The sequence below is a fragment of the Protomyctophum bolini genome, assembly GCF_963924005.1.
Source record: "Protomyctophum bolini genome assembly, chromosome: 2".
Taxonomy (NCBI): Eukaryota; Metazoa; Chordata; class Actinopteri; order Myctophiformes; family Myctophidae; genus Protomyctophum; species Protomyctophum bolini.
Window position 1 is genome coordinate 43,543,145 of NC_137863.1, and position 24,660 is coordinate 43,567,804.

At 45.4% G+C, this 24,660-nt stretch overlaps 1 protein-coding gene across 1 annotated transcript in view; it reads left to right on the top strand.

The window, feature by feature from the left end:
- The window catches only part of apcdd1l (adenomatosis polyposis coli down-regulated 1-like), a 25,150-nt gene extending 2,080 nt beyond the window's left edge, over positions 1 to 23,070 (top strand). The window contains exons 2-4 of the mRNA XM_080774735.1: positions 16,047 to 16,251; positions 20,298 to 20,862; positions 21,210 to 23,070. Of these exons, the coding sequence (XP_080630861.1) occupies positions 16,047 to 16,251; positions 20,298 to 20,862; positions 21,210 to 22,013 (1,574 nt within the window). The 3' untranslated portion in view covers positions 22,014 to 23,070. The remainder of the gene's footprint in view (positions 1 to 16,046; positions 16,252 to 20,297; positions 20,863 to 21,209) is intronic.
- The last annotated feature ends 1,590 nt before the right edge of the window (positions 23,071 to 24,660 follow it).

A 24,660-nucleotide genomic window follows, 5' to 3' on the forward strand; every position in this document is an offset into this window, starting at 1 on the left:
GAAAAATGTCCATAGCATAAAAGTTTACAACAACGCACCACACGCTATATTTCCGCTATTTCTTTTTGAACATATGGCAGAAATTCCTTGGTATATTTCAGTTATATTTGTCTGCCCTGTAACCTGAAATGTAATTTCTGTTCATAATGTCCCAATGTTCAATTATGCCAAAAAAACACAATTAAATCGCGAATCGCGATTATTCGCGTGTCAATTTATTCGTCAACTTAAATGTGTAATCGTGACAGCCGTAACCAGTATAGTGCACACAGTGAAACCCGGAGTGTTCATTAACCCATTCTGACCGGGCACCCATTTTGGTGTTAGCATCATGTTATGCTTTACCTATTGAAAAATAGCAGATCTACAAGCTCATATCGCGCCACCGAGTGGCGCGATACGAGCTTGTAGGTCTGCTATTTTTGAAAAATCGAAGAACGACTGACATTTTTAGAATCTGATCTCAGGTCAGAATGGGTTAATCAGACCAGTGTGTGTCCGAGTGGAAACCTCGTATGAATCTGATCTCAGGTCAGAATGGGTTAAATCCAGTGGTTCTCAAACTTTTCTTTTTCTTCCCAAGGACCCCGCATAACTCAAGAGTTATACAGACCTATATAAAGGTCCATTTGGAACGCCTCCCCCCTCCCTCCCTCCCTCCCTCCCCAAGGACGTACGGTATCCCCCCGGACCCCCCACTCGCATGATGTGAACCCTAAAGCATCGACATTCTGTGAAAACAGCAGATGGACACACACAAGCTCACAACACGTGACAACAGGCTGTGTATTGCGACACACTCTGAGCTTGTATACGGTCTAGTGTATAGTGTAGATGTTCATCTGAGCTGTATGGGCTTTATAGAGCAGTGCTTCTGCCCTCTATACATTTCAAGGACCCCCCCCCCCTGTTATGATCACGGACCCGTAAGGATCCATGTGGAAACCCCTCAAGTAACATGGAGGGGTCCTCATGTCTACCTACTGAGATCTATCAATAAAGGCAACAAAAAGATGAATGGGCGGCTGAGAATAGTATACGATGGTGTCTTGATCTGTCCGTTGCTCTGTTGCACCGCTCAAGTCAAGTATAGAGGAGGAGACGGGCGGAGGAGGAGGCGCTGCTTGGTCTCCAGACATAAACGCTGTGGGAGCCCGGAGGAGGCGGCCCCTTATCACAATTGTTTTGTCATATAATCGTGTCCCCCGTCAGGTGAAAAGAAGCAGCTTGGACTCCTCGTGCACATAGAAGGAAGCATGAGGTCAGTCCGCTGCCCTCCACCACAGCCAGGTTGGCAGAGGAAGTGTATAGAGCGCTGCAGGATTACATTAGATAATTGAACACTGGGGGAACAAATGGGTTGCAGTTGCACAATTGTGGGATAAAAATGTAGATAATCAACATGCATAAAAAAGGAGCAAGGAGCATTGGTATGTCCTTAGTCTCGCGTTGCCAGACTGCTGCCTCTCGCAATTATGAGTAAAATCATGAGTCTATCATGAGTAAAATATAAAGAAATCATTCTAGCTTGTTGCTTAGCACTATAGCAGACATGGAAAAGAAAATAAGCTCTAAAGATATTATAATCCACCACTCCTGAATGAAGTGCCTGGTGCTGGGAGTCTGGTGCAAGTTAACGCACAGGTCCTGGGCCTGGTGAGAGCAGGAGTGGACCTGGTGAGACGTAGGAGGGGCCCGGACAGGAGTCAACCCACAGAGCCTATAGTCTCTCCATGTGCCAGATTGCTGATCCTCTCCCAGTCCCGGTAGAGTTCCGGAGCGGCCTTGGTCTTTCCCCTAATGGGACTGATCGAGGGTATAGCTACTGGGGACGTATAAGTCAGGACTTGATCACCCCCCCCCGGGCTGCAGGGTCACCTGAGTGAGGGGTATGATGTTCGAGAGACCCGAAACCCTGATGACCTTGGGATACATCACTGAGGATACGTGCCAGGTGCATCCATGCGATTTTTTGTGAACGGAAATGATACATTTATTCGGATTTGGGGAAGTGTAGTTCCAGACTCTATATATAGCATTCGGAGATTGTGGAATAGTTGTCTGATGGCTATATGTCCTTAAAACTGTTTTGTTTGCAAGGATTCGTGACTATAGTTTCATTGGTGTGGTTTGGGCCTTGGATTATTAATTCATTATTTAAAAAAACTATGTGGAAAGAATATTCAAGGATTTACTTCTTTGGCACCTACTGGCACCATGAATGCACAAGACAAATCATCCCGGGGGTTTGCAAGATTTAATCGCAGATACAGACAGACAGACAGACAGACAGACAAGACAGGCGCCTGCACATACACACACACACACACACACACACACACACACACACACACGCGCACACGCACACACACACAACCAGAGCGTCCTCAAGACCACTGTTTCTCAACGTCCGATCGAGGGACCACGAGGGTCATTTCTACACTCTCTCATTTTATTGGGGTCCCGCATCAAATAGTGAGGGTCCCTGAAACTAAAAAGAATCACTGGTCTAGGAGGTCTTAACGGAGCTATATGCCGTGAACACTTCAGCTGGTGCTTAAGTTAAGTACACTGGATATGTCAAAATATTGATCAGTATGGAGCTAGACTTTACAATTCACAATTTAGGCATTTAGCAGACGCTCTTAATCCAGAGCGACTTACATTAAGCAAGAACAAAAAAGCATGGGAATACATGATCACATAAAAAGCATTTATCATGAAACATGCGTAAGCTAAGAACGTAACAGTGAATATCTATATAATGAAATGAAACTATAGGCCTATATAAACTATACATATATACTATAGTAACTATACATGTATATGTACTGTCGTGCTGTGACTACATACAATGCAATTATAGTGCTGTCGACATAACACTTTGGGGGCAATGCTTATACGTGTCATTTTTCTGTAACGATGGGAACAGGGTCAATGCTTTTTTATATTTTCATGTTTTGTTTACGTAAGCCCTTTGGAAGCGCTTTGCTTTGATTTTCTAGACTGTAGACATTCCAGTCTTGGTCGTAGAATACTATCTCCATTGTTGGGGAGTTTGTAAGGAAGACAAAACTGAGCCGCTCTTCTTTTGCATGGACGAAGGACGGTTACATAAAAAATATATGAGAATGTGGCTGCATGTGGTGGATCTTTAGAAAGGAAAAATGGATCACCGTGTCCTCCTATCACTACCTCATTTGACCATTATGTTCCAAACCGAGAGAAAGAGCGAGGGAAAAAAAAGAAACACATTGATCCTATTCATATAAATTAAAACCTTTTGGATGCACTATTCCCATTTGGCCCCACTAAAAATGTTCCCGTTGAGCTGCTGGGCTCGTCCAAAAAAAAACCCTCCCCCCCCCCGAGCCAAGACTTTGGATTAACCCATTTTGACCTGAGATCAGATTCTAAAAAAATGTCTGTTTGAAAAATGACAGTTTTCTGAAAAAGCCATGTTTCTATGTCAGTCGTTCGCTTTTTAGAAAATAGCAGACCTATACAAGCTCGTATAGCGCGCCACTCGGTGGCGCTATAGCTACGACCTTGTATATATCTGCTATTTTCCAATAGCTAAAGCATAGCATAATGCTAACACCAAAAAGGGGGGTTCGATCCCGCCCAAAATGGATTAAGGTGAAACAGGCTGTAATCTCAGCTCTAAAAACATCAGCGGACCATCAACTTTCCCTTTCCCAGTCTGCTATCTCCATTCCGACTGTGGTCGGCATGAGGCAGCTGTCCTGTCCGGGGCGCCCGAGAAGAGAGAGAGAGAGAGAGCGCCGCAAAATACAATGTCAGGTGCCGTTAGCATCACGCATCTTCTCCGTATATACTGTACTCTCCTACTGTCTCACAGCCTGGAATGATTACACTGTATAGGGGGGGGGGGGGGATACCGTACCCAAATTGTCCATCTCACTGACCCTCTGTGATTTATAGAGCGCGTAGTTATGATGTGGTTCATATTACCGACCGCTGAGGCATGTCTATTGACAACTACACACATGGAACAAGTGATCATCATTAGTGAAAATGAGACCCTATATTAATCCTCGGGCTATTACGGTATAGTTGCTGTACAGCAGGGTATATATATATAAGGCTACGTCATATTACTGTAGAGTGGTGACTTATTACTGTCAATCATTATAGTCACTGTTCATCTTAAAATTGCATGCACCTATATGGCTACTTGTACTGCCTTTAGTTTGAGGGAGATTTGAGGGAGATTTATTTTTTTACTGCATCGTTACGGAAGAGCATAAAATTGTGAACTTACAGTACTTTTCCATAGGCTAATATACGGGAATATACGGGCACTGTATCGGTACGTGTTTGCCAGTGTTTTTGTAGGTTTGGCCGATGCGGGGCGGCGGGGGCGGGGTTTTGGGTGGGTGGTGTTATGAGAGGTGACGGCCCTGATCCCCGTTGGTTATTTTATTAATGCAGAGAGTGTGAGACGCAGCAGGAGAAACGACACTGGTTGTTGTTGTTGAACGAACGGGAGCCAGAGTTTTTTTGCTAAACCACAGGAGGAACTGGCAGCGAGGAGGGCTTCACTGGACAAACCCCTCCAGATCCCTTGTCCAAATAAACGAGGCCGGGCGGATTAGCCGGCTTAAAAACTGTGATGAAAACACAACAGGCATGCATGCGTTGCCCCCGCGGGACACAGGGGGGGACACTTCTATATGACTACTAGGAGAAGTTAGGGGGTTAGGGGACGGGGTCGGACGGGGGGGGGGGACAGGGTGAAATAATAATAATACAACATGGTTCATGTTCTTTGAATTATTCCTATGCTCACCTGACCCGGGTTTGACTTTGCTGTCTCCAAAGGATGACGTTCTCTTGGTTCAAGCAAAAGGACAAAGGAGGTATAGGTTTCTATAGTGAACAGGCCTAAGAAGCCAAGAGGTATTTTTGCATTTCTTTGGCCCTGGCTATGGGTGGGGTACAGTGTATACAGTATATATGTATACACCACAGGACAATACAATTGTCACTGAAAAGAAATGGTTGTTGGAGGACAAGGCTTTTTTTTAACCACTGCACCGGCACCCTGCAGTTTAAGATGAATGTTAATGAGTACTTGTTTGGTTTACTAATTGACACACGTATGTTTTGTAGCAAACGATGATGCAAGGTGTAGCAATTCTAAAGTCTTACTTTTTATAGGCGTTCGCTGCTACAGAGGTGTGTGCAAAGTGAGTGACAAAGTTAAGAATGTAATGTTGTTTGAAGTTATTTAATGCAGTCAAATATAGGACTTTTCTGTTTGGATGTTATGGGGCTGTCAAGGCCCAGAGTAGTAGTTTTTTTTGGGCCACTCAGTATAGTGTTCCCGCATAACTTACGGGTATGATGATGATGATGTCACGCGCATAGCCTCTATGCTGTTGCTCGATCTCCTCTCAGCTCCATTTTGGGGTGATTTTAGACTGACATCTAAATAAGAAGAATAGTATTAACGAGGATAAAAATAATACTTTTCTTAACCCATTCTGGGCGAGAATCCCTTTTGCTGTTAGCAATATTATGTTATAATTTAGCTATTGAAAAATAGCAGATCTACAAGCTCGTAGTACTCTACAAGCTCGTAGCGCGGGTCTGCCATTTTTGAAAAATCGTGAAAATATTTATTTTTAGAAGATTTAGAAGATTCTTTTTTTCTTTTTTTGAGGTCAGGCCTAAATGACTTAAAAGCATTTCCATTGGTATAAAGAAACATCCTTATCTCTCTCTTCCTCATTGTGGTCAGTAGTACACATGTGCAGATGTTCACGGAGTAAAAGAAAACAAAAGGACAATCCATAAGCAGGGGAGCAACATATATAATATATAGATACAGTCATATTTCATGAGGGATTAGCCCATTCTGAACGGGAACCCATTTTGGGTGTCAGCATCATGTTATGCTTTAGCTATTGAAAAATAGCAGATCTACAAGCTCATAGCGCGCCACCGAGTGGCGCGCTACGAGCTTGTATAGGTCTGCTATTTTTGAAAAATCGAAGAACGACTGACATTTTTAGAATCTGATCTCAGGTCAGAATGCGTTAATCAGACCAGTGTGTGTGTGTCCAGTGGAAACCTCGTATATGAATCTGATCTCAGGTCAGAAGGGGTTAGAGCTAATGCATGCGAGAGGAGAAAAAGAAGGAGATGATTTAACGGAGCTATATATTCCCCCCGCGAGGATTACCTGAACTCATTTTTATCCATCCAATACGTGGGCGGCGAGATCCCTCCCATTATGAAACGTAAATCCAGCCCATCTCACATCAGCGACGCGGGGGGGGGGAGATCTTGGATCGACTTGTTGCGTTTGTCTGAAAAAACAGCTGTGAGCGCTGCAGCACTGCAGCCAACTGAACATGTGGAATGGATAGAAAGGTTACTGTACCGTTTAATATTTCTACTCAACCTACACACACACACAGTCGCTCGCGCACACACACACACACACACACACACACACACACACACACACACACACACACACACACACACACACATACACGCACGCATGCATGTATTGAAGCAGTGCATGTGTGCTGAAAGATCATGCCTACACTCTATAGTGTTTCCTTTGTTCATCTCTTCTTAAAACTCAAAAGGACTTTTATACTTTTTGTTTTTATGTTTTTTGAGGGGCGCTGATGATCTGCCATAATTATGTCATATATATGGCAGGCCTATATGAACGTTTTTATTAATGTTTGTTTAGGGCACTTTAAACAAACATATAGAGTGGCCAAGTCCATGGACTTTTAATGTTTGTTATATGGGCACTTGTAAAAAAATATTACCAGGTGTCACTCACTTCACACGAGTGTGATTTTTATTTCACACGTTGGCACTGGCACACTAGTAGTCTATGAATAAAGTTTATTATTACTTTTATGCACAACAGACTTGAATGTATACAGGACTTGCAGAAGGAAACACATAAGTGTATGACTATGAATGAACACACAAAAGTGTTAATTGGATGATACACGTAACACGGCGCACGCACACACACACACACACACACACACACACACACACACACACACTCGAACCCTTGATCAATCATATCCCTTATGAGAGTTCATGGTCATTTTACAAGAAGCCTTCTTCCTCTCATTCCCACCGAATATATACACACTACTAACAGTATACATCAACCACCGGCAGACGCGCCGCACTGAACAAACAAACGTATAGCTATAACAAAGAAAGAATGAAGAAACAAAGAGAAAAGCTATATAGGGAGGAGGAATCTGAAATCCATCCAGGAGAAATGAGGCGTTCAAACATCAGGGCAATGTATTCATCAGGCTAATCAAGCCTGGGGGAGGGAGGGAGGGAGGGAGGGTGAAGAAGGCACAGCCTCAGTGGCGTGCACAGACATTTATAGAGGGGCAGGTGCTCAAGTGAAAAAAAGGGCACCTTGTGCAGCTCGTCATGGAACCGGCCGGTTGCCTTTTAATAGTGTGAGATCTATAGATTTTGGGGCCTAAATAATAATATTAGAAGCTTTTTTTTATCAAGAATTGGACAATGTCACCATGGTACACATAGGCTACTGTAAGAAAAACCCTTTTTATTTCTTCAAAAAGGGTACCTTTGTCCAGAGGGAAAAGGGCAGGGGGTTGCTCTAGCACCCCCTAGTGTATATCTGTGCACGCCACTGCACAGCGTCCATGCAGGAAGGACCAGGCCGTGCGTGCGTGCGTGCGTGTGTGTGTACATGTGTGTGTGTACGTGCATGTACAAAAATAATGCACAGACAGTTGGGGAGGGTATTTTGTCCTGCCGTGCTGAGGCAGTCAGAGGGATTTGTTGAACGTGGAGAAAGACAGCGGGTTGCTGCAGAAAACGGTGCCCAGAAGCAGAGACCACCATGCCGGGGTCTTAAATCGTATATATATATATATATAAACCTGGAGCAGGAAGTAGTAAAAAAAGAAAAGGAAAAAGAAAACAACAACACAGGATGCACATTGGGATGAACACAGACTATTGGATCATACACATGCCGTCAGCTCTGTGTTCATTTTGTCAGAACAAAATGGACGGGTTCCATTTCTACGCCCCTCAGAGGTGAAGACTTCTACCGTGTCGGTGGAGCAACGCGAGTGGCTGACAGAGGTGGTCTCTCACTGACCAACTAACAGTAGGCTACCAGTGCTGGACTAAGTAACTAAGTACTTGAGTACTGTACTTAAGTACAATTTTGTTTTGTACTTTACTTGAGTAGCCTAATTTGAAAACTTGAAATGGGGCACATTCTGCATATAATGAGTACTTTCTTACTTTTGGTATTAACATTTTGAAAGATGTGGCCGGCGAATTCAAAGTGGCTGTGGGAGCTCGCCTCCTGTTTGCACAGCGAGCTGCTCCAAATAGAGAGGTACATAAAAGCTCGCAGTTTGACTCGGGCCGGGCGCTGCTATGTGCGGACAGGACATGAGAGGGAGAGAGCGAGAGTTGCCAAAACCCTAATCACCAGCGCAAACAGACAACAAACAAACAGTCACACAGCATGGCGGAGGTCCTTCATAAATGGCATCCCTTCTATAAATCAATGTCCCCTGTGTGTGTGTGTTCGTGTGTGTGTGTGTGTGTGTGTGTGTGTGTGTGTGTGTGTGTGTGTGTGTGCGGCGCTGTGCGCGCGCACACGCGTACATTTGCATGTGTATATATGTGTGGAAACAGCCCCCCAATGCAGATAGATTACTTTGGCTGGCCATCAGTCAGACATGCGGGCTTGTTGAAGCTGTTGAAGCCGGCCAGTGGCACTGACTGGAGGCGAGTGCTGATAGGGCCGACTGCATGAACAGACCACACACAGGTCACACCGACTGCTGCGCTGACCCCCTGTGGGAGGACAATGCAATTACAGTATATAGGAGGCGATGGAAACCGTCTCTAATGGGCTATATACATGCACACAGAATAACTCTTCCTATACTGCCGGGTCGCAGGTGTTACCGATGATACTAATTAAGGCTCCGTTCCATTTTTGTGTGCAGTGGTTCTCAAACCTTTTTTAATTTCACGGACGGACCCCCATAACTCAGAGAGTGTACAAATCTCAGTCTCAGTTACAGACAAGCATATTTTATATAGCCCATTAAGTTGTTGCTTTATTCCCACTACTTCTCTTTATGTGTTTTGCCCTTTGCTCTTGAAAAAGCACAATTATATAATAATAACTTGCTCTTGAAAAAGCACAATTATATAATAATAACTTGCCTAGACTCAAGGTTGTGAACAAACCCAAGAACGCTCACCCTAAAACACACTCGCCCCCGGGGTCAAATCCGGCGACCTCAGATATTCCTAAACACAACCTCAGTGAAACTATATGTATAATTCTATAACCTTATTCATAACCTTATAACCCCAGTAAAACCAATGCCTGAACCGCTGAAACAATGCAGGGGGCGAGTGTGTTTTTGGGCGCGAGCGTTCCGTTTACCATGTACTGTAAGCTGCCTATACAATAGAATTTATATTGAGAATTAGTTGGGGAGCAACAAGGAACTGTTTGGATTCTGGTACTCCAATTACTTTTTTTTTTCCCCCAGCATTTCACTGTCAGTGTATGAAATGTAGCAACTCAAATAGTCCCCCCCATGCTCGTCAGTAAAATGTCTCCTTTTTGGAATAGTATCATTTATACGTTTACAGTACCGTTGTATCACTTGTGGCTGGGAATATAGCCTCTTTTATAGAGCAATACTTAAAACCCCGCGATGAGCACTTTTTGTTTTACTAAGCTCTGTTTTTTACGAGTGCTCTTTTCGTAAATGCAACCATATGCCCCGACTGGAATGAGATCCAAAAGAGAGCGAGGGAGAGAGAGAGAGAGAGCGCCCGGATGACAAGTGACTTCAAGGAAACACCCTATACAGAAAATACTTTGGCAGAACTAAAAACTTAAAATGGCTCCTCATCACACTCACACACACACACACACACACACACACACACACACACACACACACACACACACACACACACACTAGAGCTTGTTTTCCTTTTTATTCTTTTGTATCTCTGCTTTAATCTTGATAGTGACGGTGAGAGAGACAGACAGGAAAGGCGTGGGAGAAAGGATGACATGCAGAAAAATAGCTTTGGGTTTAAACCCATTCTGAAGGGGAACCCCTTTTGTTGTTAGCATCATGTCATGCTTTATTTAGCTATTGAAAAATAGCAGATCTACAAGCTCATAGCGCGCCACCGAGTGGCGCGCTATGAGCTTGTATAGGTCTGCTATTTTTGAAAAATCGAAGAGCGACTGACATTTTTTAGAATCTGATCTCAGGTCAGAATGGGTTAATCAGACCAGTGTGTGTCCAGTGGAAACCTCGTATGAATCTGATCTCAGGTCAGAATGGGTTAAACCCAGAGCAGCTGCATGAGGAAGAACTATATAGCGTTATTTACGGGTTATACACGCTCCAACCAAGTGAGCTAAACTGGGGCACCTGAGTTAGTTATTTGGTTTGTGTGTGAGAGGATGTACGTACTGTATGAGCAGAACTGTACGCAGCCGCAGCATGAAGGACAATAACACAAAACAGACCTTATATCAGATGACTCAGTGGAAATTAATTAATTCTGATTATAGTGTTTTGGGGGAATCAGGCCTCCCAAAAATGCAAACGTGATGATCAAAGTGGATGTAAATGAAAATGCTTGAAGGATAGACGTGTCCTATAAATCTGAACCTATAAGTCTGATTTATGGTGACTATTATAATGTACTGTTACTGTATGGCTGCAGTTGTTTGTTTGTGGGCATGTATTTGTATAATGTGTGTGTAGTTATGGTTGTGCACATGTAGTGTGTGTGTGTGTGTGTGTGTGTGTGTGTGTGTGTGTGTGTGTGTGTGTGTGTGTGTGTGTGTGTGTGTGTGTGTGTGTGTGCGTGCGTGCGTGTGTGCGTGCGTGTGTTCGTGTGTGCGTGCACAAAGTGGGACAGAGCTGCGTGAGTGACAGTGAAAGTGGTATACGGAAACAGCCGAGAGAGAACAGGAAACATATCCCTCTTAGTTCCAACACTGACAAGCCCAAGGAAACACTGTCCAATTAGCCCCCCCTCCCCCCCCCGCTCTCAGCCTTTGAAAGACCAACTCACTCACTGGACAGCTCCGAGTAAACCTCCAGGTTCCGCTTTTTCCTTTCCCACTCAGAGACAGTGCTCCCACGTCCTCGAAGTGACACCGCACAAACCATGCATGCTCGAACCTGGCTCTCTCTGTGAGCACATCACACGCATGCAGTGATCTCTGACCGAAACTGTACTTTGGCAGAGCCTGGGTCTTAATTAGCAGCTGACGCGTCCAACAGCGACCAACTCCCAGTTCAGCCTGCAGTGCAGCTACAGTACAACAGGGCTCGGTCGCTGACGTTCTCCCCTGTGAGCGGCGTGAGGTGAGGGGTGAGACGAGCGTATCGAAGACAAACAAGGGAAAGGCCTCTCGGAGTGTACGTTCATATAAAGCTGTCTGCCCCGTGATGATGAGTTCCATGCAGCCCCGACGAGTGTGAGAGAGGGGAAAGAGGGTCGTGAGGGAAAAGGAGATGGTGAGAGGGGAAAGGGAGAGTGAGAGGGGAAAGGAGATGGTGAGAGGGGAAAGGAGATGGTGAGAGGGGAAAGGGAGAGTGAGAGGGGAAAGGAGATGGTGAGAGGGGAAAGGGAGAGTGAGAGGGGAAAGGGAGAGTGAGAGGGGAAAGGAGATGGTGAGAGGGGAAAGGGAGAGTGAGAGGGTAAAGGAGATGGTGAGAGGGGAAAGGGAGAGTGAGAGGGGAAAGGAGATGGTGAGAGGGGAAAGGGAGAGTGAGAGGGGAAAGGAGATGGTGAGAGGGGAAAGGAGATGGTGAGAGGGTAAAGGAGATGGTGAGAGGGGAAAGGAGATGGTGAGAGGGGAAAGGGAGAGTGAGAGGGGAAAGGAGATGGTGAGAGGGGAAAGGGAGAGTGAGAGGGGAAAGGAGATGGTGAGAGGGGAAAGGAGATGGTGAGAGGGGAAAGGAGATGGTGAGAGGGGAAAGGGAGAGTGAGAGGGGAAAGGGGGAGAGTGAGAGGGGAAAGGGAGAGAGGGCTAAAGTGAGGAAGGATGGAGAATTTATTCCCTATTGCTTTATATAATCAATCAATCAATCAAACAAACATTATTTATATAGCACAATTCATACAACTAGTGCAGTTCAATGTGCTTCACACAAAAAAACTCTGAAGGATAACAGCAAGCAAATAAAACGAAAGCACGTGAGAAGAAAAAAGAGAAATTTGAGAAATATTAAAATAGGGGGAGAAAAAAAGGTTCTCCTTCACGAGAACTCCTTCTAAAGCTCTGGACCAGAGCTAGAATATTGTCAATTTATGGCAGTCATACCAATATACAGTACTGTATGTCTGAATAAGAGATGCAATTTTAGAGATAATATGGGCCGACACAGAAGTCCCACACACGTCCTTACCATGGCCATAAATACACCAAAGATCAAAACCCATGTTTTATGTTTTTGCATGAAAGCCAGTGTAACATCTCCCTTGACCGAGGGGGGATTTCCCTTTGGTTGAGTGGTATAGATCTTTGCTTTCCAGTGAGGGAGACCGCAATGCAGGTTCAAATTCAGGTGGTGGTGGTGGGCCAATTACAGTGCTTCTGCCCTCAACAACAGTGGGATCCACAGTGTTCTATGTTGCAGCAGACAGGAGCCAGAGAGAGAGAGAGAGAGAGAGAGAGAGAGAGGTCAGAGAACATACAGAAGTCTGCAAGGACTCATCTCTGTTGCTGTTGTGACGTTTGGTATATAAAGGAGACAGACTGAAGCCATAACTCGTCACACTCGCTTGCACACGTATACTCGCATAATCTTTATGAAATTAAATCAAAACACTGACAAAAACTTGACACAGATGCACTCACATATGCACACACAGTCACCATTTTGCGCGTGCACGAACACACACACGCACACGCACACACACACACACACACACACACACACACACACACACACACACACACACACACACACACACACACAGCCCGACTCGTGCCGAGAGACCCCAGTGGGTCGTCGTGACCATGAGGGTCCAATCAGGGAGTCTTTTTTTTTTTTGTCTGTATTATAAGTGAAACCGGATCGTTGATATCCCGGCCTTGTCCTGTCAGAGGGACACGTTCTCCCTGCTATAGAAACAAGCGGAGGAGAGACACCAGGATGTGTGTGTGTGTGTGTGTGTGTGTGGTTCTATAGCTATAATGACAGCCAGAGGGACTGCAGATGTGCATAATGTGTCGGATCAATAAGCGCCTCGCGGAATGAATAATGTTTTCATTTAGGATTAGGTTTAACTGTCAGCGCGTTTTGTTGGAAAGACTTACAGTTGAACGAGACCGTTCCTCAGTCATCACCAGTGTGTGTGTGTGTGTGTGTGTGTGTGTGTGTGTGTGTGTGTGTGTGTGTGTGTGTGTGTGTATTATCAACAGATGTTTTTGGCTTGGTCAGCCGACTGACCCTTGCTGACAACAGAAGTACGACTCATGCATCCTCAAACATGTTTCTTTGTTTCTTAGTTTTTATGTTTCTTTGTTTTTTATTTTCTTATTTTATATTTTATTTTACTATATGTTTTATTTTGAGTTAGTGTTTGTAAACAATTGTAAGTATTGCCTATATATGTTAAATGTTTGTCTGTGTCGGACCCCAGGAAGACTACAGCTTTTGTCAAGGCAAAAGCTAATGGGGATCCTTATAAACAATAAACAATAAACATGACAGCCAGAGACACACATACAAACAGAACATAAGAGAAGCGACCTCGTCTCGTGATGGCAGACTGCTGGGCGAGTGCTGGCGCTTTGGCATGAGGGATCAGCATAATTGGAATTCATTCTGTATACTGGCCATATATGGAGCGTATACAGGGTTTGATGAGGTCAGATGATCAACATGGAATGTCAGAACAGGTCAGCTCCATTATAATATGGAGATCTAAGGGTGGCAGTGGGGGGAGTGCATGTCTTGAGTGTATACAGGGTTTGATGAGGTTTGGCCATATGTGGAGCGTGTCTTGAGTGTACAGGGTTTGATGAGATCAGATCAACATAATGGAATGTCAGAACGGGTCAGCTCCATATATGGAGAGGAGATCTAAGGGTGCGCGGCTGCACTAATAACTTTGGGGCGGGCCCGTCTAGAGTTTGAATGGACAGGTATATCAGTCAAAAGGGAGACATCGAAGAGGAAGGACGGGTCAGGAAGGATCCACATTATGGAATGTCAGAACAGGTCAGCTCCATATATGGAGATCTAAGGGTTTGAGGTCTGATGTAGAGTTGCTGCAGGCCGGCTCCATAATATATGCAGATCAAGGTGATGATCCAGTCTTCTCATCTATGGCTATCCAGGGTTTGATGAGGTCGTGATCTTCATATATGGAGACGGCCATATACAGAGCTCATCACGAGGTGTTCATAGTAATCTGCGACCTGTACGGTTGCGACAAAACTATTCGTATAAATCAAAATATGCAATCTTATACACACAGACAAAGGCCGCTGAAATGTGCACGAACATGCATATGCGGGCACGCACAGTCGCACATGCACGCACGCACGCAAACGCGTGCGCGCAAAACCACATACAAGGAATGCCAACTGACTTTCACTGACCACACGGTCACTTACCCCTAAACCCCAAGCTGTACCCACACCCACACCCACACACACACACACATGCACTCACACTGCCCCCCCAAAAGCTGTCACTTCTTTGACTCACAGCTGCAGGCCCGATAGGACTGGAGTGACAAGCCCAATGCGCTGCTGCTCTCTCTGTGTTGTCCATGGCTTGAGTCCCTGCTCCACTAGCTATGTACACACGGTTAGGGTTCCTATAGCATCCACTCACCGCTCATTACACGGACAATTTACCCAAATCACAACATTCCAAACGGCTCGCAAGTCGACCCAGAATAGTGTTTAGATGTGCAGAGGAGACGGGGGTGAGTATAGTTCCCCCCCCCCCCCCCCCCCCCCCCACACGCCATAGCTATTATTGGCTCCCCTTCGCTTTCTGACAGACGGCGCTGATAATCATCTCCGAACGAAGCATTATATCATTTTTGTATTTTCTGTTTCTTATAAACGCCACACATGTAGAGCACAGTCCAAAAAAGTCAGCCATGATGGAATCTTAAAATGTTTATCCGATTGGAGCTGTAGATAATAATGATGACTGAGAGCATTTTGCCATATACTGACAGTGGTGGAAATACATTTACTTAGGTACTGTACTTGAAAGTTTTGAGCACTTACTTAAATAGTGCACTTTTAATCCACTACATTCATTTGAAAGCTTTTAGTTACTATAGTTACGTTGTGCATTTAGATTATTATTACAAGACAAGACATACATTAACCACTTTAGCCCTATATATATACACATTTCGGCCATTTGCAAATAGCCGATCTAAAAGTAGAAAGTACCAAAAGTAGAAATTTGTGAGCACTTTTGGTACTTGATGCCAATACTTTTGTACTTTGACTCAAAGGAGCGTTCAGTGATTTGGACAACCCTCCGGTCCGCCCTGGTAACAAGATGTTTACATGCACGCCACTACAGTGGAGGGGGGGGGGGACACGCGACAGGCCAACAGCACGCACGCCACTTCGATCATGATTGGAGGAAGGCCCCTCTCATCCTGATTGGATGAAGACTTGGCCAACCTAGCCAAAAACGAAACCGGCGGGTTTTATTCATTTTTTACCCCAGGGGCTCACTGCAGGGGACAGGGAGGAACTCCTTATATGGTCAGCAGCACACTCTATACTGTAGTAGGGAGGATTATCACAACATGCTATTTGAAGTATATTAAAGTATATTTCAAATTCTGGACTTTTACTCGTAGTTCTACATTGCCGTGTTGATACTTTTTACTCAAGAAACAGATTGCAGAGTGCTTTTTCCCATACCACTAAAGCATACCGAGTTACTGACAGCCTTGTTCCTGTCTTTCTCCCACAGTGGTGCTCGTGGCTGGAACGGGGAGCAAACTATGGGAGGTCCCGACAGCCTCCCACAGCTCACTGTCCAACCGCAGCACTAGCACTAGCAGCAGCAGCAGTGCGCATGAGCGGGAGCCGTACTGTCAGCATCGCCACCTACGGGACGGCGTGAGGATCACAGCGGACATCCCACCCAGGCTGGACGGCACCTGGGTGTCAACGAGGTGAATTTAATGTACCGTATAATATATATACCGCCATTTGAGAAAAAGGCTTTTTCTTGCAAGCTTATTATTACTCTGCAAATGGGCTCTATCTATGCACACATGTGCCATTTCGGAAATAACTTGGGCCCCTTCCCTTATACTTCCTTCACAGGTGTTACCACTGACACTAATGAAGGCTCTGTTCCCTTCTGGCCCAAACAGAGACAGGGTGCTCATGCTGTTGTGCGCCTGTTGACTCACTGTCCAAATGGCCCTGTACGGGTGTGTAACTCTGAGAGTGTACAAATGGAACCAAATCCATTTGGTTCCATTTGTACGCTCTGAGTTATTGAAATTAAAAAAGTTTGAGAACCACTTGCACACTAGTCTCACGTTACCAGACAACTATTCCACAATCTCCGAATGCTATATAGAGTCTGGGACTAATAGCCCTCCATGAGCTGAGTAACGGAAGCTGCCATTTCCGTTGACAAGCTGCTAAGCAACAAGCTATATAATATGCTTAGAAGATGTTTTCTATTTATATTAAGTTACATTATATAAATGTGCGCGACTGTAAAGACGAAACGGAAGTGGCGAGGAGGCTCCACTTCCGCTGTATCTCAATACTCATGAGACCTCTTCCGTTGGCCCAGACTGTATGATGAAGCGTTTGGAAATGGCGGAGGCAACAGTCTGGTAACGCGAGACTATAACTGCACACTAAATGGAACAGAACCTTATTTAGTATCATTGGTAACACCTGTGTGAAGAAAGTATAGGGAAGCGGAGAGGAAGAGTTTTATTCTGTGTGCATACTAGAGCCCATTCACAAACAATAGTGGTCTAACGGTTAGACTATTATATCTAACCCAATCAACACGATCGTCCCTAAATTCCATGTTGTTGTAGTACCACCAGCAATGTACTTATTGATATTTTGTGACAATAATATATTTGTCTGGGCTAGTACGAGGAAGTGAAAGGGACCATGTTAGAATGGTAGACAATGATTGCATGTTCACAACAGGTGCCTAAAACCCAGAATTCAACATTTGTCAACAACAACAATATAATTTTTTAAAACAATAAAGCCAGTAGCAGTCATTGCTGGCAATGAAATGCTTGCACTGAGTCTAGAGTAGGCATGCCGCGGTTTACCGAATTTCGGTAATACCGCAGGAACAGCCACGGTGTTGATACCGTGAGATTTCCGAGCATACGGTATTTTAATACAGCGTCGGTGGGCAGCGCATGCTGCGCATATGCAAAGCAACTCCACTCGCACACTAAGGCAAAACATTTATTTTCACCACACAGCTGCAGTAGATTGAAAAGTTGCTTCCTACCTTTGAGTTAGTGTTGCTGAAAGACACCCAGATCCAATTGTATATTCCATATTTCCATATGTACTATAAGAGTGAACTATAGTGTCAACAAACACGGAAGCACACAGTGACAGTTGTGAGCATGCGCAGATTGCACTACCAGCTGCTACAGCGTACAGGGTAGGCTACGCCATTAAAACGGCCATTAGGGGGAGCCATAGTACAGTGAAATACAGTGGGGAATATCTATTGATTCATTGATTGAATACTTTATTGGCAGAAATGTAATCAGTATAGGGTACAAATACAAAGGGATCACTGAAAAAAGTCCTTGCTGTCTTGTTCCATTCGTCCCTGGCCCAGGACCGAATGGAAACAAGACAGCAAGGACTTTCAATCAATTCATAATCATGACAAATAACAAAATTCAAATTATCATAAAAGGTAAAAATAAAAAAATAAGATATGTAGGCCTGCAGGTTGGGGAACAAAGAAGGGCTTATAAGGAGGTGGGGGTAGTAGTCTAGACATAGGTGGGGGGGGGGGGGGGGTTTATTTTATTTTTTATAAATACCGTGGAATACCGAGGTATAGATTATCAATACCGGCACCGTACCGTACTGTAAAATATCATACCGTGGCATGCCTAGTCTAGAGCCTTTCTCAGTCATGTAAAGTAAAAGATAAACCTAAAACATGAATACATTTAACGGCTTATGGGTGGAAGCGGTGCCTTTAGAACCGTGTGCACTGGTTCCCTGATGGTATAGCAGATACCTGAGGTCCCTGATGATCCTATACGGCTTCTTCCTAGTCCTATCCTATGTATACAGTCCTGGTGTTTCAACCACCCTCTGTAGACCATTGTGGTAGTAGAAGTCCAGAATTCCAAATTGACTTGAGTAAAAGTATGATATTGGTATCAAAATGTACTTAAGATCTGGTGAATTTAAGTTTTTGTAATTTATTTTTTTTATTTTTTGTTTAGGTTTTCTGAGCTCAATTGCACCCAAAAGACCAGCACTTTGAACATTCAGTAGATTTTCTGTGGTCTGGGGTTTTATGAATATTTAGGCTAAACAAATTGCTCTGATTTGCCTGTAGAGTGTACTGTAGACTGTGATATAACAGTCCACAAATCCCATATATGACATAACAATTTGCGGGCAGATGTCACTGTTGTGGGATTTTTGCCTGTTTTCATTGCACCTCAAAAGGCTTCAGAACACACAGAGAAAACCCCAGACCACAGAAAATCCACGGAATGTTCAAAGTTCAGGTTGTGTGAGTGTAATTGAGGTCATCATTTTTTTTTTAAGTAAATGAAAATGAATGTCATAAAACCAAGTACCAAAAGTAGAAAGTAGTCATTAGGCAGAATGTCCCATTTCAAGTGTGCAAATGTATATTTGTAGTAACTGTGATGGCCACACATGATGGCCACGCAAAGTTGGTAAGACATGGACTTGTCTTTTTTGGTTTCATTTAGCTTATATTTATTTTCAGCACTATACTACAATCTACATACGTAAAGGACTTGAATGAATGACACTGTTTATTGCAATTGTGGTAATGAAATTACGGAGTGGAATACACATCCATTAAGTTATATTTTGTCAATGCCAAGTTGTTTCATCAGGAGTTATTTCATTGTTTGTTTGTTTTGAGTATCAGTTCAAATGAGTGCTGGAGTTTAAATGTCTTGGCCAGTGGCCACAGAAAGAAAGGAGCAGCTGCTTCAGATTGGCTTATAATGAGCTGGGTAATTGGACTGCACCATATGTCCCCTTTGCATGGGGATGTTTGAATTTATTTATGATTTTTGAGGATATTCTTTCAGTTTCATTGTATTTTCTTTTGTTTATATGAGTCAGTGATGTGTTCTAGTGGATTATGTTGTAGTGATTTCTTTGTAGTATGTTCACATGTTGTTTATTTGTCTTCCCCTGTGTGTCAATAGTGGTTCGATCACCTACTTATATGTTCCCCTCATGTGTCATTTTGGTTATAGCTCAGTCTTGATGTCAATTAAGTTCAGTTCTGCTGGTCTTTATTATTTTGGGGCCTAGAGATAATGTTTATTTGTGGTGTTTCATGTGGAAAATAAAAGACAAAAACACCTTTATAAGAAAACCACGCAAAGAAGCCTGATGTCTCTCTTTGCTGGTGCTCATTAACGTCACATAGGTGAACACGGACATTGCTGTTCCTTGGGAGTGGTTGCACCACTCAAACAAAAAAACTGGTCTTACCTAAATGTAAGACCAGTTTTACCAATGTAAAAAGTTCGACAACTTGATTCTCATATAAACTTTCATTTCTTTCTATAAATATGCTATGGTCTTGCCAAATATCCATTCATATTTCATATACAGCCCTTATTTAAAAGGTATTTTTTTTAATGCGGAGAATCGGGCCGCTTTCGCAGAGGCTTTTGGTTTTGTGAAATGAGCTCAACTCCGCCTCCTCAAACCACGCTGTGCTCTGATTGGCTAGACGCAGCTTTTAAAAGCTTCAGCTTTTAAAAGCTGCTTTAAAGTAAAGTTTTGAGGAGAAAAAGGAGGAAAAAATTCCAAGCTTCAAAACCGCAAAAGCTGCTCTGCATAGAGATAACATGGGACCACGAAGCTAAAGCAGAAGCTATATAGCTTCTTTGGTGTGAATGGAGCTGAAGACCAAGTTATTGATTATTTCATTTGAACCAACGTTATGCCTCTTCTCCCCGCTGTGGTTTAGGTGTGAGGTTCGCCCCGGCCCGGAGTTCCTCACCCGCTCCTACACCTTCCTCCCGAGCCAGAGGCAGTTCCGCGCCCTGCAGCACTACTACGCCGACAGCGGCTGCGCAGACGCCCCCTTGTACTCGCTGGCGATCCGCGGGAAGCTGCGCCTGCGCCAGGCGTCCTGGATCAGCCGCGGCGGCACCGAAGCCGAGCACAGCCTCAGCAAGGTGGGCATCGTGGTCCACGACGGCGGCCACGGCTCCCTGAAGCTCGCCTCTCGTCGGCTGCCCCCCTGCCTGGCCCAGATGGCGCCGGGGAAGCTCTACGAGCTGTACAATGCGCGCGCGGGCCGCGCCTGCCTGGCGGCCATGGGCTTCTCCATGGTGGAGATGGGGCTGATCCGCGTGGAGAACCACCAGCAGCACCACCACCACGGCGGCGGCGGTGGTGGTGGTGGCCTGCACGGAGGAGGAGGAGGGAATAAGGTCCAGGAGCTGTTCCTGGGGGACGTGCACACCGACTGGACGCAGAGGACCCACTACAGGCCCACGGGGTACCAGCAGCCGCTGCAGAACGCTATGGTGAGACAGACAGACCCCTTTTGTTGAAATAGATTACACGATATACACAAGAAAAGCTATACCAGTCTCTCTCTACATGTCTTTTGTTTTAGAACTGCTAAGTTGTTGATTTGTCTTGTATACCTTCTTCAGCATTTTGACACTGAGAATGGGCCAATTATGGAGCTTATACTTCATGACAGGCTAACAGAAATCCACAACATCTAGGCGCCAAGCCGCCAACTATAGCAAATGCTCCTGTCTTTCAGCATATTTGTGCCCGTTATAGACTTCAGATTTCTCTGATGACAAAGTGTCTGAAATAACATAGAATAACATCATTCTTTACCCTGATATCCCCCCCATAGCATCACATCCATCCCTGTGCGGCGTGCGCCCTGGTGTACCGCTCCTCCGAACACAGAGCCCCGCTGCTGCCGCGTGCTCCCGCGCTGGCCGCGCTGGCCCTGCGCGGGCGCTGGGTCAGCCAGCGCTGCGAAGCGCGCCCCGCCGTCCTCTTCCTCACGCGGGACTTCACCTTCGACCCCGACACGCACGCCTGGCTGGGCGTGTACCGCCACTACTCCGACCCCAGGTGCTCGCAGCCCACGTTCACGCTGCGCGCCTCGGGCCACTACGCCCAGGGCAACCCCTCCGCCCGGGTGGCGGGGGCCACGGAGCTCGTCTTCAAGGTGACCCGGGTCAACGTCACGGCCCTGGACGAGGCCACCGCCAGGGTGCTGAACGCGACGAGGCGGGGCAACTGCGGTCCGGCGGCGGGCGGCTGGGAGGTCGGCGTGGGGCAGGACCTGACGCCCACGGACGGGTGCACCGCCCTGGGCATCAAGCTGCCGCACAAGGAGTACGAGCTCTTCAAGATGGAGCTGGACCACACGAGGAAGAACCCGCTGCTGTTCACCGGAGAGAGGCCCACCGACGGCTCGAGCCCCGACCGGCCGCAGAAGAGGCCCACCTCCTTTCAGGCTCCCATGGTGCTTTGCGGCGGCGGCGGGGGGGGGCAGGCGTCGACGCCCTCGCGTCGGTACGGCTCGGGCTCTAACGGCGAGCGGGTCCAGTCGGCGGGCAGCAGCGGGGCAGACGGGTTGGCCCACCAGCTGCTGCTATTGCAGGTAATGGGGTCTTTGCTCTACGGCTGGCTCTGTGTGTATTAGGCCTGTCGGGACATGTCGAGAATCAATACAATTCCTCAATGGACACCATCTTTTGGCAGCTTTCTTTTACACACTCTCTTTCTACGTCTAAAATGGACCTTGTGACTTATTGTTCAAAGGCAAGTTGACGAAGACCAGAGAGCTAAATGCTTTTCCGGTGTCATTATGTATGTATCGCTGATGTACCAAAATGGTTTCGCATCTGGATGTGTCTATAGACGATGCCTGCAGGTACATTTTTAATGACTTCTTATTTCAGCGGAGTGCAGCATATTCTATTTCTACTTAAAAGTGATATTGTGTATATATATATATATTATCATTATCCACATTGTGCCTTCAACCTCGATATTTTTTAAAAGCCATGTTTTTTTTGGTTATTGAAATAGCTCTTATTGCTTTTTTACAGAGATCATTTCCTTTGTTATTATCCTAAATGAACGCTGTTGTAGGCCTATACTTTTGTTTCTCCCACTAATCACATGCATTTTAGCGTATAGACCAATTATTTCCACATCGAAATGAAAAGAGATGGACATTCCAGAGGACTTCACGCGTTGCTCTCTCTCTCTCTCTCTCACTCTCCGGCAGCGATAACTGCAGTATACAAGCTAAGCTCCAATTTATACTTCTTTGTCGCACGACTGTGCTGCGCAGAAAATGGACAATTTACAAGCTCAGAGCGCGTCGCAGTTGCAAGGGGTTGGGGGTTTGTAGATCGGCTATTTTCCGATACGATGGAGCATTAATTAAGATGCTTTGCACTGAACATTGTTCTCTCTCACCATATGGAAAAGATGGAAACCAGTACAAAGTACAAAATGTGTAATCGAAACCATAATGACTAACATCTCCATTGGTCCAATGCTGCTGCTGCTGCAACACAATGTTATGCTTGGAGGGTAGCGATATATGAATTATTCCTCTATCCTCCTCTAATTACAGTATATGTACAGGACTTATTTCTTTTTGTGCATTTTACGCCTTATTACTGTCAATCAACAGGTGATATATAAAAGTTGAAATCTGAGAGAATTCAAATAAATATTTATTTTAACCATTTTTTACATCGTGTTGATATGGAGAGGGAAGATTTCTTTTTTTTTATTGAAGCTTGTAATCTTAATACCATTTAAGAAACCACGGTCCTTTTGCTATTAAAAAACCTTCCTATACCATCCATGTTGCATTTAATAAAAAATTATACTCAGGGAAAAGTCGGAAGACATAAGTCGGGAATAATGTTAGTTGGGAACGATACAAGTTGGGTATACGTGCCCCACCCGTTTGTTTATTTGACAGGGACAACACAAAAAACAATGTATCAAGAACTTGAAAAAGTTGCATTGTGTCTGCGGTTTCTAGCCGAGGCCAATTTTCGACCCCTGTCACTTTTTAGGCCTTTCTAACAATACCACAGGTTTAAAAAAAACGAAACAAAAAAACAATTACAATAAGCACATGCAAGAAGCTCTAAGTACACAAAAGCAATAGCATTCCCAAATTATAGTCAGGAAAGCCCATGAGTATCCATCATGCTGCACTGCAATACCCAGCAGCACCCACTACTACAGTATACTACCAATCGAGCAAATATGGAGATAGGCCTACTACAGGAACCCCTGGTGTGACCAGAACCAGGAGATAGGCCTACTACAGGAACCCCTGGTGTGACCAGAACCTGGAGATAGGCCTACTACAGGAACCCCTGGTGTGACCAGAACCTGGAGATAGGCCTACTACAGGAACCCCTGGTGTGACCAGAACCTGGAGATAGGCCTACTACAGGAACCCCTGGTGTGACCAGAACCTGGAGATAGGCCTACTACAGGAACCCCTGGTGTAACCAGAACCTGGAGATAGGCCTACTACAGGAACCCCTGGTGTAACCAGAACCTGGAGATAGGCCTACTACAGGAACCCCTGGTGTGACCAGAACCTGGAGATAGGCCTACTACAGGAACCCCTGGTGTGACCAGAACCTGGAGATAGGCCTACTACAGGAACCCCTGGTGTAACCAGAACCTGGAGATAGGCCTACTACAGGAACCCCTGGTGTAACCAGAACCTGGAGATAGGCCTACTACAGGAACCCCTGGTGTGACCAGAACCTGGAGATAGGCCTACTACAGGAACCCCTGGTGTGACCAGAACCTGGAGATAGGCCTACTACAGGAACCCCTGGTGTAACCAGAACCTGGAGATAGGCCTACTACAGGAACCCCTGGTGTAACCAGAACCTGGAGATAGGCCTACTACAGCAACCCCTGGTGTAACCAGAACCTGGAGATAGGCCTACTACAGGAACCCCTGGTGTAACCAGAACCTGGAGATAGGCCTACTACAGGAACCCCTGGTGTAACCAGAACCTGGAGATAGGCCTACTACAGCAACCCCTGGTGTAACCAGAACCTGGAGATAGGCCTACTACAGCAACCCCTGGTGTAACCAGAACCTGGAGATAGGCCTACTACAGCAACCCCTGGTGTAACCAGAACCTGGAGATAGGCCTACTACAGCAACCCCTGGTGTAACCAGAACCTGGAGATAGGCCTACTACAGGAACCCCTGGTGTAACCAGAACCTGGAGACAGGCCTACGTACTACAGGAACCCCTGGTGTGACCAGAACCTGGAGATAGGCCTAC